We start from the raw sequence: 17,340 nt of genomic DNA, 5'->3' as shown, positions 1-17,340 counted from the left end.
CTCTATGTAACTGGGTATCTAAATAAACATTTTTGCAAGATTGAATGCAGAACTTTTGTTATCTTCAGGAGTTTTACTGGCAGATGTGCAGTGGATGACTGGCTTTGAGTTTTCATTAGGCATTGTTTGAGTTTCTCTACTCACATTGCAAAGATGTTTTCTATCCTGTTTCATGAGTTTGAATGCAGCACAATCAGCAATATTGTATATAATATAATCAGAATACAGCAAGTGTTTTCATGATGATAACTGGCTGGAATTAATTTTATGGCCATCAGTTGTTGCACTTCTTTGGCAGACGTGTGGAATGAGAATTCCTATTGATCCTGAAGAGACTTGCACAAGCTTTGGAAGAGTTTAATGGATAATTTTCCTTCCTTTTTTTTGTAGTTTGAAGGCTCTAAACTTTCTTTTTTTTTGCAAGAACTCTCGCATTACAGTATTCTGCATATGCCAAGCCAAAAGGAGCGTGCTGCTTCATTATTAGCGAGTTTTACTCCCATCAGTGCTCCCAGTATTTGGAAACATTGGTCAAGACTGAACACACAGCAGATTTAAAGATTGCAGGGGTTTTGGCAGTTTTTTCTCTTATTTGCAATGTGTGAATGTACGGTATAATTTATGTCACTTTTAAGTTGATTTAATTTTGCCCTTTCTCTGGTGATCTTTGCTTGATACAGAGAGACAATGACATTGTTACAAAGAGATTTGCTGCTTACCTTCTCCTTATAGTCTTGTTTTCTTTCAAATAGGCAAATAAAAGACCTTTTTCTTCGGCTTTTGTGACCTGTGGTTAAAGACTGAATGTTTGTGTTGGATCCTCTGTACCCTACAGCACCTTTTAATAACGTTATCTAGAAAATGTTAAAACATTATGTGAATCCTGCATAATTTATCTCTACCTTTATGTGGCGCTTGTTAGTGGGCATAATCTGCAAATCCTGTCAAGCTGTTAATACCAGGCATTCTTTGTCCAGACTTACTGTACCAATAATAGGAACAGATGGTTTAAGACTGCCTTAATTATAATTTTGTACCCTCCCTCTCCTCAAAAATGCATTATTTGTATGTGTAATTAATTCATTGTGGCTAGTGGCAGAAGAACAGGGCTTAGATGCTTGTCATTACCACACTAAAATTCGTTCTCTGTGCTGTGCCTCCTGATAAATTCTGTGTTTCTTCGCTATGGATTATTTCCTGAGATCTTTAATAACTCTTTTCCACTTACATTGAAAACCAGTTCCTTTGAAAGTAGTTTAAAAGAAATGTATGAAATGCATTCACATTGACTGTGCTTTGTGAGGGAGATTTTACATTCCTACGTCAAACGGACGTGTTGAGGATGCCTGAAGAGATACAAGTTGTAGCTTCTCTCTGGCACAATTGCATTCATGCTGTGTGGAACCACATTATGCATTTTTGGTCAAGAATGCACATGGAGTCACAAGCTCCTTTAACTTGTTTCTGTGAATTAGGGTTGTACCATATGTTGCTTACTGAATAATGTTGGCCAGTTTTTGAATACTGTCAGTTTTCTTCTTTTTAATGCTTATGTGGAAATTGATGTCCAGGTTAAAAGATGATCTGCAGTTTCTTGTGTGGCTTGCAGGAACTCCTCTTCTTTCTAGAAAAAAATGGTGGAGTTGATGGTGGAGGTGGACTTTGGTGGATTGTTTGTACCTTCTCTGAAACTTCACCTTCTCTTACATTCTCTCTAGTTTCCCAAATTGTAGATTCTCTTAATATTCTGTTCTCAAATTTCAGCTTTAAACTTTGGTTCCTAAAATTTTGGTTGTATGATAAAAACAAACTGTTGATACATGTATGTTTTAGTGATCCAAAGACGTTGCATACTAAGATAAAAGTTTTTTTAAAAATGTAAAAACTTGGGTTTTTTGTATAACAGGACGAAAGCAAAAGCATTAAAAACTGTGTCCTGTGCAAAATCCTACATCTGAAGGCGTGAGCTTTTGGAGGGAGCTAAGCATTTTTTCCACATTGCAGATTCCAGTTTGGAAATGGTTCTAATGGTAAATAGCTTGTGTCTGTCCCTTAGCAGAGACAAGACTTGCCTTTAATGATTTGACTTCTACCCTTTTCTTATGATTTTAAGTCCATCCTCCTTATTTTTTACTGTTCTTTTGAATGATAGTGCCTGAAAATTGGCTCTCCATGTTCTTAAGATTTGTTTTTGTTTTTTGAAACATTGAAACAGAAATGCTTTCGTTGTACCCTGGAACTGCTGAGTATGTTAGGGGAATGCTTGTTTTTGGTTGTATTTATTAACTTGATTACTAGTTAGTGTTGGTAACTTCTAATGCAAAAATTTGCTGATCAGTTCCATCTTCTGGATTGAAGTTAACATAGAAGTTGTGCTGGAAAACAGACTTCAGCTACTTCTGTATCTGCATGAGTATGGAAGCAAAAAAATCTCTATTGCAATGTTATTGAAATGCTTAGTTCTCTGCTCTTCTCTTTTAGGGGATAAAATGTCACTTTTGATGATGGAGAATCCTGACCTGTCTACAGTGTTTTGTCAGATGAATAGAAACCTTGCCTGCAGTTCAATTCCAGCAGTAGTTCAGTAATAGTGTTGGTTTTTACTAATTTTTCAATACTTAAAGGCTTTTCATTGCTTCAGTCTCAAGTGTATTTCAAAGTAGTAATTGGCCTAAGTATCTCCAAGGGATGCTCAACCAATCTCAGGGATGGGGAAAACAGTTTTGTGTCAGGATTCACAAAAGTGCTAATCCTAACTAAAAAAAAAAAAAAAGTACTTAAAGTATTTCTGTGCACCCTACAAGTGACATAGGTTTTGAGTTCTCCGTATTTTGGCTTTTACTTCTGATGACATCCAGAGGAAAGTCACAGAGGAGAGATCTCATGGCTTTTTAGCTTACTAAAGCATGAGTCAGGCTATGAAAGGATTTTTTTTTAATACATAATTTTGAAGACTTAACTGTACTAGACATAGCAGAGGAAATGCAGCATTTCTCAGTTTCTGGGTTGGATCATGTTAGATGCCATAACTATTTTTAGATTAATTTGCTGATAAGCATCTATACTTTCTTCAAATATACTTTTTGTAAATAGTACTTATGACTCAAAATTTATTAACACGTATAATTGTAAAATCTTTCAAATTCAATCCTCAATTTTTAGCATTTATATTCTGTCTTGATATTGCCTTTTGTTTATATATGAGTCTAGTTGTTGGTGTTTACTGACTGTTGCTTTCAGAGCTTGTGTTATAAAATTGTTCCTGACATTAATTTAGGACTCTGTTGCTTTCTTATCTGCCTGTTTTCTTCTTGAAGATCTGTAAGAAATTCTGGCTGGTGGCATCTTTGTAAGGAATGTGGTGTTTCTGTAGTCTCCTAGGTATTTAACTGGATTCCTTGATGTTTAGTTACACTTAGGAAATTGATCTTAGTGTTACAGCCCTTTGCAAGACACAGTAGAACCTGAGATTTTTTTTTTTCTTACTGTTGCTGAACAAATTAAATTCCCTTTGATCTCAGTAACTTAAAGCAGGATAGTAAAGCCTCCTAGTCCTCCCATATTCTGATTCCTAGATTTATTTTTGTTTGTCAGTGATACCAGTACAGTCTTCCTAGTGTCCATCTCATCTGCTCAGTGGCTGGAACAGGGTTAATCCAACAGTGCAATAAAAAGCCTGAGGGGAATGGGAAGGTCCTTGGGAATTTGTATCTGCCTTCTAACTAGATTGTAACTCTAATTGGTCATGTCAGTTACCCTGTGGGACAAGTCATACATTGTAGACTATTTGTTTCACCTGTTGTCTCCACAATTATATGTTCTTACCACAAATCCTGAATCTTAACTTTTCTGTAAATGAAGAAGTTGAGACCACTGACGGCATCATCATCAGAACATTCCAGGTATCTTAAAAACTGGTAACTGAGTTTGACGTGTACGGAATTTCACAGAGTAATTAAGTGCCCCTCCCCCCATCTATTTTATGAAAACAAGCAACTGGAAAGGCAGGGATTAACACCATTGCCTATATGTGTGGCCAGATAGTTTTCATGGACATAACTTCAGTCAGTGGAGCCTGTACAGCCTCTTGTCTTTCAGGAAGGAATCTGGGATTTGTAAATTGCTCTGCATACAGAACGAGATTACTTTTGAAGTGTCTCCATGCCTTTATAGTCTGATTATGTTAGACTTTAGCTTGTTATTTTAGCCTTTTTTTCTTGCTCAGAGGTGCTGAACTTTGTCTTTCAATGAAAAGAGCTATTCATATTATAATGTGCCTTCTAATTTAGTCCTTTCTTCTGAAAGCTTACTGTTAACTATGAAAAGGTAAAATGTATTCTTCTATGAGTAACTAGCCAGGTTTTTTGCCAGTAACCTAAAATTTAGTACCCGAAGAGCATATAGTCAGATGGCAGGTAGTTCTATTGATCAGTGGTTGGACTCAGCATGGGAGCTCCTTTAATCCTGGTCAGATGCTGAGCAGCCCACACTGGGCTTCAAGAGCCTTCATGTGTAGAGGCAAGGCAGGTGTGTGTTTTCCTTCTAATAGTAGTGGAAAGGGTTATCCATCTGTGAAGTGCATGAATGTTCTTTTGGATGAAAACTCTTTAAAATCCAGGAGCATTTCCCTACAGAGTGCTTTCAATTGCCTTACGTGTTTCCTTCTGCTTGTCTTTTAACCTTGCTTTGAAGGCCACTTTTCTAAAACTGCTTTCAATTTGATTCTTTTCATTTTAATTACTCTCCCAAATTGCTGTTTCTTTACATTGTCTGTGTTCCAAATATGAAGTTCAATTCTTAATGTGAGGTCAGTGTATTCTGCAGCCGACTTTCTGTCACTAGACTCTTAGAGTAGACAAAGGAAGTATCTTCCTTCTGGCAGTTTATCAGTAAATACAAAAACAGTTATTTACTTGTAAAGGGGAGAGGTGTATTACTCTGTTATATGTTTTTCTCTGTACTTCTGTGTGCCAGGTCTTAATTACCCAACTAGAAAATGCACTGATATACTCTTAAGCCATTTGTTTTTCCAATGTCATCACATGTCAGTTTCCTTTCCACTTCTTAGTTTAGTGTCATGTTTTTAGCAAATCTGCTGATAAATGAGATTAAGGATTAAAATTTTTAAACTTCCAAGTTTTTTATTTGGATAATTTGATTTAATGAATAAAAAAAATCTATCCTGCTGATGCTGAACATGGTTTCAATAACCATGTATTTCATTATGTATTTCTAAATAAAAGTTTTATTTAAAGTCTTGTGAGAAACCACAAAATATGATTAATTCATGCAGTGTAAAATATAAAATCTTCAGTCTGTGTGTCTGAATTGGTATGAGGATACAAGGAAGTACAGTCCTTAAATTTCAAATCTGTATTTTTACTGTATGCTAATCATAGATACTTTTAATTTTTCAGAGAGAAAAAAGTTTTTGTCAAATACTATTTTCCAACTTTCTTAATGAATGGTAATTATATATATGGATATAGGAACAACATCTTAGTGCATCTCAACCCTAAAAATATTGATGGATTTTGAAAAGGAAAATTCTGGGGTTTTAGAGAAAATGAATGATTGCCACTTGGCTACTGTATTACCATCTTGTTTACTAACCTCTTTCAACACAATGGCAGTAATTGTTTCATCTTTCCTTTTGTAGACAATTGTCATAAAATTTCCTGATTTTAGGTGCAAGTAATGTAGTTTTTCCCCTCTTACTTTCACAAGATGTTTCTTTCACTATGGTTTTGTTTTAGTCCATGGAAAACAACCATTTCCTGTGATTGTTGTTTCCTCAACTACTGTTCCATTATTCAAAAAATAAGGAGGGCAACTTGTGAGAGTGTTTAAGAATTTTCTAACTCTATTTAGAGTGTACAGGCTGGGAAAAATTTTTTGGGATATAAGCCTGCAAATCACAGGTATTGTAAAGTGGCTTTTTTCTCTCTGGTATAAAAGGGAGAAACTGGGAAAGGAATGGAGGAGAAGCAGGAAAGGAAATAGATACTCACAGGAAGTTGCAACTAATAGAATTCTTTACTGTGAATCACACTCTAGCTTATTTCCTGATAAAGCACCCATTCTTTCAAAAACCTGTATTTAACATTTGCTGACAAAAGTGGGATGTTCTCTGAAAATGTGGAGGTAAATGCATTCTCTTCCTTCTTTTATAATACTTTGGCCTGCTTAGAGAATAAATTATTTCAGATTTGAGTGAGTTTTGTCTGTTCTTAATGCAAGAATAAATGCTGAATTGCATCATCTATTAAGGGATAGAAGGAGTTATTATTATTACAGTTATTATTATTAATACAGCATCTGTATTGTGAAACAGTGTCTCTGGTAGGTGACTGAAGAGTGCTTTAGTCAGTGGATAGAGAATAGAATAATTTATCTGGACAACTGTGAATTCAATCTTTAATTTCTTTTTCTTACAGTCACTTTTGCTTCAGAATTCAGAATTTAACTGGCGCTCTCTGAGGTGCAGACTGAAAAAATGTTTGATGCAAATGAGTGTTTTGTAAGGCCAGCATTCTGCTTTATCTCAGTTATTACATAAATTCTTCTTTAGCCTTTAAATTCATGATGAATCATTACCTTGTAGTAATGGCAGTGAGAGCATTTTGCAATTTCTTTAAAACAGAGAAGATATTTCTGTCCATTTTATAGCCTCTACATTCACAATTGCATAACCACTAAAAGTAGAAAGTGGCCTGGTATGAAGGCAAAAAAGATACTGTTATCTTTTTCTTCATTTCTTAGCTTTCTGGTACATGAGTACTGTGGGTTGTGTGTCATATTCCATACTTGAAACTACTCTCCTCTGAGGAATGTCACTATATGTCTCTTTGCCTTTCTCTTTTAACTGAGTGATATTGTCAAATTTTTCTCCTTCAGTGTTGCAAAGATGTTTTTGAATAGCATTGATAAAAATTGTTATTCACTGTGATGTAAATTGGTAAATCTCTGCTAAGTAAAGGATGCTTTAGTAACTAATGCCTTAGGAAATCTTGGTTATCTTTGGAGCAGTGTATCTGGAAATTATGTAGCTAGATATAAGTGGGCAGAATTTGTATAATTGTATGTGGTTATAAGGAGGTGGTGGCCTAATTTATAAAGAGATTGATTTTGTTTGCTTTAGGTAAACACATGTAGTAATATTATCCTTATACATGGTGACAATCAAATTCTTTGATTGCTTGTCTTTTAGTGAGTCTTAAAGTATGCAAAATAAATCCTGTAGCTCTACATGTGGTATTTCTAATTAATTTTTTTTAATTCTGCTCTTCTCCAACAGGAAGGAACTGGAGACATTTAAAGGTAAATTCTATTTTTATTTTCTACTTAAATGTTTGTAAGAGTTATGGTAATTTGTGTATTAAGTGAAACTAGGAAGGAACTTTTGCTCTTTTACACTTGACAGTGTTAATTTTATGTTGACCCAGCAGGCTGTGTATTTTTCATTTTACCTGTTCTTGCTACTGTTTTCTTTGATAGAGTCCCAAGTGTGGGGAGAACACAGATATTTTGTTGTTTTATCTAGGTATCAGAGATTCCCTTGTCTAATTCAAGCCTTTCCCTTGGTGTTCAATTTTTGTATTTAAGGGCCTTTTCTTCAACTAGTTGATGTCTCTTTCAGCACAGATATATTTTTGGCACATGTTGCAGGCTGTTACATGTTAGGTTTTTGTCTGGCTGTTTCCTGGGAATTTTTACAGTATTATGCAAATTTAATTTTTGTAGCTCAACTTGTTGGAGACACTCAATGATATATACAAATATTTGTCCAATATATGATGTAATGGCTGGCAACTCTGTCACGTGCTATTTCTTTATCTCTGGTACATAGATGGAAAACAGTACCATTTTCAGTAAATCCTAAACTGGGGCTTACTCTACCTACTGCCATTAATGTTTGATCAGCTTGAGGATTGCTATTTTCTCTTCCTTTGGATAGGATGTGACTGTGGGTTTGTGACTAGTATTTAAGAGAATGAAGTTGGGTGCATTGACTTATGTCAATCAGTTGTCTCTTGAAATTGAAAGGAGGGATGGAAATTTCTATCAGCTGCATTCCTTTGCCTTTTCAGTTCATTACTATCTCATCTTTGTGGTGCTACAAAAGGAAAATAACAGTTACAGTAATAGATAAGCAATAGAGATTATGTAAAATGTCACTTTTTCTGTAACTTACCAAACCGACCCTTTTGTTGATTGATTTGACAGCTCTCAACATAGAGCAGCTCAATACAAAACAGACGGTAATGCCAGGCTCCTTCTGATCCAAAGCAAGGCAGCTACTTTGTAGTACCTGGTGCTTGTGAGAACAGTGAATCCTCGTTTTTTGTTTGTATCGATCAAGTGTTTTAAGTGAGTTTCTGGAAGCCAGAAGAGTGGTTTCCAAAGTAATTTTTCTCTAGGTCTATCTCTGTTGTTTTAATAGAGACTTTAATGCTATTTGACAGTAAGTATTTTACAAAGACAATTATTTTGATGGAAGAGGAACGTGCTACCTGTGTGTTGACCTTGAAATTTATACCAAACTAAGCAACTGGCTCTGCAATGGATACAGAGGCATATGGATTTCCTGTATTGGTTATGGAAGACTGGTCTTGGTAGCCAAGAGAATGCTAGTTAAGCATAGAGGGATGCATCATGGAAAATGGATATTAAACATCTGTCAGCCTAATTTGTGTGGGTTTTTGTACAGTGAACTGGTGGACAAGCTTGTACCTGACAGAAGAGAAGGGGAGTAATAGCTAAGAAAATTTCAAGAATGGTCTTGTGAAGCAAGTCTGATTCCTTTCTAGAAGATGACAACAAGAAGGTTTAAAATAAACAATAGATTCAGTGTTTTGATTTTGGCAACTGCTTTCACTGTTTTGCCTGACATTTCCCAGGAAATTGGGATTAAACTACTAAAAATCCAGGTGCACAGTTGATTGAAAATACATACTTGGAGGAAATGTTCTTGGGTTTCTGACTCATTAAGTTCTCAGATCTTGGAATTTTTTGTTGTCAACCCAGATTGTGAAGTAGAGGTATTCATTATATTGGCTTCAGTCAGTCTTTTTCTGGCCCTTTGGACCTTACATTATTATCTGGCATATCTTTCATCAGCTGGAAATAGGGAGAGTAGAAGATTCCTAGTTGTGAAGGATTCTTTTCATAATGGCAGATGTTTTAGTTCTAGGACAGCTTTGCCCAATCTTACTCAGGGCTCCTACTTGAGTTTTCTGTTTTGAGCTGCCTCCTAGATTTTTGGCAAAAATGATCTGTCACTTGCTTGGCTTTAGTTCCAATTGATGAAGCACACTGAGATAACTCTGTGGATGTCCATAGGAATCCTGTCACAGAGAAAGAAAAAAGGCAGCAGCAAGGGCAAGCAGTGTGTCTTAAGTTAACAGCCTAACACTGTAATCTAAAAAGCAAAAGAAGCTAGGAAAAGTTGGTTCCAACTGAAACATGTGAAGTAGTTGAGTAGATGGTTCTTTACATTTTAATATTGCAAGTATAGGTTACATCCTCAACTAATTTTTTTTTGCATAACTGTCTAGAGTGAAATGTCTTCCTCAGTATCCTGTTCATGAAATACCCAGTGCAGGGTCTATAAAGAAAAACTGTTTAAAATATCTTCCTATACACTTGCATCTTTTAATGCATTTGCACTTGAAATCATTGTACATCAAAATCTGTTCCAATGGAAAAACCTGAAATGCCATTTTTTTATAATAGTAACTTGTTATTTGTGAATTTGAATACCATATGCTAAAAAGTAATAGCTTCCAGGATATCAGGATGGTAAATGTCTTGCATAAAAATATCTTCCATAAAGATACAAGATCACTTTATCTGAATATGCAGGAATTAAAGTAGTACAAAAAAATTCCTTCAATATGTTTGCTAGAAGGGTTAAAAGAGAGTTGTATGCACTTTTTTCAGTGTCCAGATGCAACTCTCATGTTCACCAGTGATGAGTACTTATGCCTTGCTCAGGATAGAAAGTAAGTTTTACTGGAGTTAAGAAACTGAATGGTCTAGTCTGAGATTCAGATTAGCTCAGCACTAGAAACTTGAATGCTGTGATGCATCCCATCAATTGCACTGTGAATACAGAAGAAAATGCAAATGTTATGTTGGCACTGACCCTGACAGTGCAGGTGTGACTCACAAGGCTGCTGAGTGGCTTCACAGACCTCTCAGATCTGTTTTAAAACTTTACTTCCCTGGAGTTTTGTGGATGTGTAAATACAAATAGGTATACAGGTGTAGTCTGTAGTAAATTTCTGAAATATTCAAATGTCTGTAACCTTAAAAACATTTAAAGTGCCCTTATATATACACCTAGTATTTATTTATTTTAATATCAAAGCAAAATCTACACAACCAGGAAATGGAACCATTCCTGGTTTTATTTACAACTTCCCTCTGTGTGTGCCAAGGTACAAAGTGGTAATTCATTGATCTTTTAAGTATATTTTTTGAAGATAGCAGGGGTCACCCAGAAGGGGCCCTGACAAGGAATGTATATATGCCAGTTTGCAGCACTGAGAAGTGTTTAGAATCCACTAACTCTCTTGCTCATTGATGTTGGTACATTTAAGGAGCATAAGAATAAATAAGAATGTAATACTACTTTAAGAAATTATGAATTATTTTTGTACTTGTCAATGTTTTAGAATTTGCTTCTGCCATTTTCATAAAATTTGTTTCTGCCATTTTCATGTTGGTATTGGAGATTGTACTCTATTTCATTGTAAAGAATAGATTTCACTCTTCTTCCTTATTTTTACAGGGCCTGACATTCTCCTTTGTTGTTTGCTGCACCCACAGTGTGCAGGGGCAGGACAAACCTTTCCAGTCTCTCTTCTTTCAACCACAAGGGTTTTCTATTACAGAGTAATTGAAATAGATTATTATTTAATAATCTGTGGTGCTGAGAAAGTGAAGGTTAGAAGCTTTCCTTTTTTTTTTTTTTTTTTTTTGTTTTAAACATCTCTCTCTGAAGTAGGCAGGGAATGTGTGTGTGATAGCTTTGTCAACACTGCTGCAGCACTGGCATTTGTGTACATGAAGTATGGGGACAGAACATCTCAAAGGTTGTCCAGTTCCTCATCTTTTTTTGGTACTTTATCTTACAGAGGTCTTTGCTATAAAAGATGGTGATTTTACGAATTGGAAAACATTGGTGTGCCATATGGACTGGCCTGCAAGTTTCTTTCTTGCTTGCACTAATTTCAGTCTTGAGAGAACTGCTTGTAGGAACTGGCTTATGCTCTGTGCTGTCCTGTCTTGGTTGACACTCATAAAGATGCTAAAAAAAAAAAAGTGTTCTGTTCTGAATCTTGGCAATTTCTTGCAATAGTAGAGTTTAGTTTACTTGATATTTATGTATGGTTTTGATTTTAGTACTTGATGGGTTGTGCTCTTGCATCGTTTAGGAAGGTATCATTTTCATTTTACAGCTGAGAGACTGGAAATTTGATAGTACATATGTGGTTATTTGTTCCTGATACTTGAAACCTAGTGCATTTAGGCCTGCACTGAGATTTCAAATCATTCCATCATCCTTCTAGGCACATAGTACCATTTTTAAATTTTTTTTTTCTTTTTTGAGTTAACATTTCTTTAGTTCCAGAGCAGCCAGGATTGTGTAGTAAATAGTTACAGAATACTGATAATCTCATTAGAAGATGGAAGAGTGGAACAGATAATGGGGTAGGTAATCAGCAGTGAGACAGTAGGGAAAAAAAATAAAAGTTTTGAAAGTAGTAGAATTGCAGAGTGGTAAAAACATACGTTGTTGAGTTTACTTCTAATTTATCCAAATAGGAGCTATATACTTGATAGATTTCAAAATTGTTTGTAAAAGGCCCTTTTAATAAAAAGTTCAGGATGCAATGTTTTGAGTTCTTTTCTGGAAAGAGAACTAAAGCACTAGAGGCTGTTTGGAGATCAGCAACACTGCACTTTTGGACAATGAAAGGTGGCAGCAACTTTGCAAGGGCAAATACACACATGGCTTTGGCTACTGAGTCATGCATATTTCTAAGCTTTAGCAGGATTAGTTTGATTCAAGCTCAGGGAAACAGGTCATATGACCATTTTCAGCACTTTTGTTTACAGTACAACAAAATATGTTTTCAACCTTTTGAATCAGAGGTCTCTCCCAAACAAGGCCTTTTAAGTTTTAAGAGCTTTATCAAAATATTCCTTGAGAAACTGACCTGTGAAGTAAAGAGGTGTTTTTTCTTGCTTTAGCCTTCAAGGTTAAGTCATTAGGTCATATTTGATATGCAGATTTTTTTGGCATCCCTATTCATGCATCTAGTATGCTGCTGTTGAAATTGCAGTTTTCCAGTCCTTTTATCAGGAGCTTAAAGATGTTTATATCCAAACTTTAATTTCTGGACTTTCACTGTTCCCTCTTTCTAAGAGCACACAATATTTGGAGCAGTCTGTTGACTCCATCTCTCTGTTTGCCATTTTTTTGGATCCTCTTTAATGTGCTGTGTTCTGATGGCTGTCAAAATAAAACTCCTTTTTCCTGCTCTTCATATTGCCTTCCAGATGCATGAGTAATATGCAGTGGAGGTCTTTACAGCTCGTGGTTGACAAAGCTAAATTCAGTGACGTAGCTGCTCTTGAAGTTGAGCTGTCATTTTGAGCACATAATCCTGTATGTTTCTTCTGAGCCAAGAGTAAGGTGACATTGTGGTAGAAATTAATTCCAGCCACATGGAGTTCAATTACTTGTGGTCCAAAATTTCAATATTTAAACTTTGTAGCATAGACAACTCTTGCTTTGTCATACCAGAGAACAGTTAGGAAATAATTTCTTAATTCTTTTGTAATAAAGCTAAAATGGAATTAAAATTTCAGATTTATATTCTGATATGAGGGGTTTTCCTCATAATTTTGCTATGAGCTGAAAATGCCCTGATAGATTTCTAGTTAGTACTGTGTTTTACTAGCTTCTTTCCTATCTAGGCTATGGAAGGAGGGCCTTGCAACTTTGGATGCTCTGTGTTGTTTGTGGCAAGAACTGACCAAGACTCTTATATATGATAACCATTCTCTAGGGATCAGAAAGATCTGAGTCTTGGGCACTTCTGGTCAAACCTTGAGTGAAAGGCAAATAAGTTAATTATTTAAGTCCTCCATTTTAATGTAATAGGATGAAACAGATGAAGGAGGAAACAATATTCTGAATTGTCCTTATAGCTACCTTGCTTTTGATTTATTATGCTTTCAGGTTTGCAGACTCCTGCATCTGTTTAACATTTTTACAGTTTCTAGGTCTGTATCTATCTTTTTGTGTCTTCTATTTTTGCTCCTTTTTTGCTTTCCTTGAAATGGTATGGCCTTAAAATCAAACCTTTTTAAAAACAGCGATTTTGTTTTAAAATCCTTTTAAACAGAGGAATTTAAGGGTTCAGTCTTGGTCTTTCACTGTTTTCAGTTCTTCCCAGGAAATAATTGAATCTTTATACATCTGGACAGATATTACCAACACTGAAATGTATGTTTGAGCTTTCAAATATACATTTCTGTAGCCCACAGGTGGATGGTGATGAGTTGTATGCATCTGATTTTGTTTGGCTGAGTTTTCAAACTTAGTGGCATACTTTGAGAACTTGTCCTGTCTATGAATGCATACCCAGGAACAGTGAAAGTTTTCAGTTTTCTGGGATAATGCACAAAAGCAATTGCTTGCTTCTTGCTGACCCTCTGAACATGACTTTGTTCTCAGTTGGCAACACAAATTGAGCATGAGGTATAATTGAAAATGTATTAGCTGCCTTTGCCAAGGCAGCAAAACATTTGCTGGATTAAGACTGGGAATGAAGCAAACTACAATGGATAATATCTTTTGTGTGCATTTATTTTGCAGATGACTGGAAAGAAATTTATCTAATATGTTAATAAGCGTCAAGTCTTCAGAACAGATAATATTTTCTATACAAGAAATAGAATTTACATTTCAATGGAAGAGGAAAAAAGGGGATATTTGGCATATTTCAACTGTAGAAACAAAATTATCTACAATTCTACCTTTGATTGCTACATCAGAAAGCCCATTTCCACTGTGCTTTGCCCAAAGGAGGTTGCATTGTCAACTAACTCAATATATAATGGTTTGGGCTGAAAGGGACCTTAAAGATCATCTGTTTCCAACCCCTCTGCCATGGCTGGGGTGCCACTCACTAGACCAGGTTGCTCAGAGCCCCATCCAACCTGGCCTTGAACACTTCCAGGGATGAGCATCCACAACCTCTCTGGCCAACCTGTGCCAGTACCTCACCAGCAACTGAGTAAAGAATTTCTTCCTGACATCTAATCTAAACCTGCACTCTTTCATTTCAAATCCATTGCCCCTTGTCCTGTCACTGTCTCCCTCACCCTCCTTTTTATAAGTACCCTTAAGGCCACAGTGAGGTCTCTCTGAAGTCATCTTTTCTCCAGACTGAAAAACCCTAGCTCTTAATAATTTGATATGATGAGGAATTATTTCCTTTTGTTCATTTTTTATTAGTTTTCAACTGGTGAGGTGAACACAGGGCTATTTTTGTTAGTGTCAATACAGCCTTAGTTGGATTGTAGTGATAGAATTGCATTCATTACTAAGGTGGTTATATATTGGAAAAAGGCCTGAATTTTCAAAGCTGTAAACAGGGAGTAGGGTTTCTAAAGGAAGTTTCAAAAGGCTCCTATAGAGAGACCAGATTATTTATGGGCAAGCTACATAGTCAGATTTTCTTGGAATAAATAGTGTGTGCTGTTGTAACTTGGCCGATCAAAGATAAGTTTTGGTTTTGTCACTTTTACCCTAAACCACTTCTAGTTTAATGCTTTAAATGCCTTTTTATTTATTTATTTTTATTTTTTTGTTTGTTGTGTATTTGGCTGTAATGTTAATTTTTACATTGCAGATTCGATAGTGCAGTTTGTAGCCTCCATGCTCAGCTAGATTTCAGGATTTTGCATGATGGCTGTCACCTGAAAGCACTGTTCAGACAATGAATTAGCATAACCCATAGAGTGCTGACGTTACTGATACTTCTGAAACCTTGTGTTTATCAGGGGTTTTTTAATGCTAATTCTGACTGGGTGAGAGTGAAGAGCAGGAACCTTCCTTTCTATTAAATTCTGCTTCATCTACATATATTTTTAGAGAATCTTGTGGGTTTTATTTCGTGAGACACCCATATGCCCTCTCATCTTGTCTTTGCATTGCATTTTGAGGGGGCTGGTTTATCTTCCCAACAAATTTTAATAATTTTGCATTTTACGTAGTTCTCTCTTTTTTCCCCTGATTCCTATTTCTTTGTAATCTAGTATTGCACTAAGTCAAAAGCCCTTTCAGAGGTCAGATGTATCACAACAAATTTGGCATCACTGCAGCTTAAGGATAAGATGCCTCATGGGTGTATAGGTGCAGGTCCTGTTGGCTGTGGTGGAAGTTTATTCTGTGCTGGAATCAGCCTTGCAGAATCCTGGTTTTGTGAGGAGTGGAGGAGGCCAGGGTGACAACAGGGATTTTCTTCAACCATTGCCAGGGTGAATAGCAAACTGTGTAGATAATAGGAAACAATTTCATGGGAACATAAGTCCTGTCATACTCTGTTTATGTAGAACAGAAAATATTTTAAGGTGTAATATTTTAATTGTCTCTAATGCTTAAATGACTGATGTGGAAAAAAATAGAAGTCAGTTCTGTCTGCAGCTCTAACTTGAATTCATCCTTTAATTACTGAAGTCCAGACTGAAGCGGGATTATCTCACGATTATTATTATTCTTTTAATCTTTCTCATAGATATTTTTGGTGTTATTTTCACCATTTAAACCCAAGTTTTGTAGGCCAAACATTCTGGGTATTTTTACTTTTAATGATGTCGATTGGAGAAGTATTTGTAATATAATAGCTTTTTGTCCCTACTCTGTATTTTGATAATTGTCATAGAGAAGGTTTGGTAAATGTGATCTTTTTAATAAAAAGAAAGAAATTGCTATGGCTGTCCTGGTTTCTGGCATCACTGTGCACCCTCCTAAACTAAAAAGGCAACGTGTGCCAGGGTTCCCAATTCTGAGGAATGCCTTACAGTTTTTGAACATAAATGCACTGTTGTGTAACTGCAGCATCAGCAGAGCCAGAGATTCTCAGTCATATGCTGTTGCTATTTTTTTTTTCAGTTTTTGATGAAAATGTAGCCTGGATATATAATACAGAAAATTCAGTTTTCAGTGGAGAATACTGTTCTAATTTATTTGAAAATCACATCCAAGGCTTTTAATATTTTATGTGTGAAGTAAGAATAGTATGTAATCTGGTTTGTGGGGTATCTGAGCTAAGCCATGTTAAGGAAAGGCGCTTTAAGGGGTGAGTCTTGTGAACAGTGCCTAATTAAAAAAAGAATTCAGAGCCCTTGTGTACCTTTCCCCTTGCTTCCGAATCATTTGCAGACGCTCCCAGCTCTCTGCCAAGTAAACACATGCTGGAGCTGCGTGTCATCAGATTAGATCCCGCTGGGAAGATTTCAGTCTCCGCAGCACCCCTTGGTTCAGCAGCGTGTGGTATCTTCCCAAATACATGCCTGCATTTCTGGTGGAGCCCAGCTGCTGGGAGCTTGTGCTCAGGTTCTGGGGAGGCGCTGAGTTGAAGTATCCATGTGTGTGCAGCTGCATCTGCGTGCGAGCGGCCCAAAGGAAACTGCCCGTCGCGGTACCACTGCTTTGAAACAGCAGCCTTCTGGCAAAGGTCTTTGTTCTGCATCAGTGAAGATGCACATCGCTGGGGCTGCTTGGTAACTGGAGCTTTCACTTGACCAGTGCTGGGTTTCCTTTCACTTGCTTATTTCTTACTGCCATGTCATCTCCGGGAGGCACTGAGAATACTCAGAAGAATTCACGTAGGTGGAACTTTATTATCATCATTGTTATTTGTCACCTTAACTTGCCAAGCTAATGTAAAATGCAAAATGAAATTAAATTTAGCTTAATTAATTTCTTCCGTTACCACCATTGCCTGATTTGCAAAGGGTGTGCTGTAAATGACAGGTTAATTATCAACTTGATTTTGCAAATTGGAAAGAAATGGTGACTTAATGTCTATTTTTTCAGGGCTTTTGTTTATTGCTTTGCTTTTGTCTGTTGCTTTGCATTATTGGCAAGGTAATATTAATCAGAATTAGTAAAAGAATGCAAATACGCAGATATCTTGTTAACTAAAATTCAAGCAGGCGTGTCTAAGGGTGGGGTGACACCAGATGAGAGGAGACAGAGAATTATTATCTGAAGATAAAACCAAGAAAAAAAAAATAAAGCAGTGAATGTTAGCA

The 17,340-nt window shown here is 36.2% G+C and overlaps 1 protein-coding gene across 2 annotated transcripts in view; it reads left to right on the top strand.

Annotated features, from left to right (window-relative positions):
* DTNBP1 (dystrobrevin binding protein 1) overlaps positions 1–17,340 on the top strand; it is a 63,946-nt gene that overhangs the window by 20,671 nt on the left and 25,935 nt on the right. For both annotated transcript variants that reach the window (XR_011683081.1, XM_071451393.1), the window contains exon 7: positions 7,298–7,320. Coding sequence is in view for 1 of the 2 variants with exons in the window: in XM_071451393.1 (XP_071307494.1) it covers positions 7,298–7,320 (23 nt within the window). In the remaining variant the exon portion in view is untranslated. The remainder of the gene's footprint in view (positions 1–7,297; positions 7,321–17,340) is intronic.

This window comes from Agelaius tricolor, unplaced genomic scaffold (genome assembly GCF_023055355.1).
Source record: "Agelaius tricolor isolate 1412-34295 unplaced genomic scaffold, bAgeTri1.0.p SCAF_2, whole genome shotgun sequence".
NCBI lineage: Eukaryota > Metazoa > Chordata > Aves > Passeriformes > Icteridae > Agelaius > Agelaius tricolor.
The sequence above is the reverse complement of the archived record's forward strand: the minus strand, read 5'-3'. Positions and strand labels throughout refer to the sequence as shown.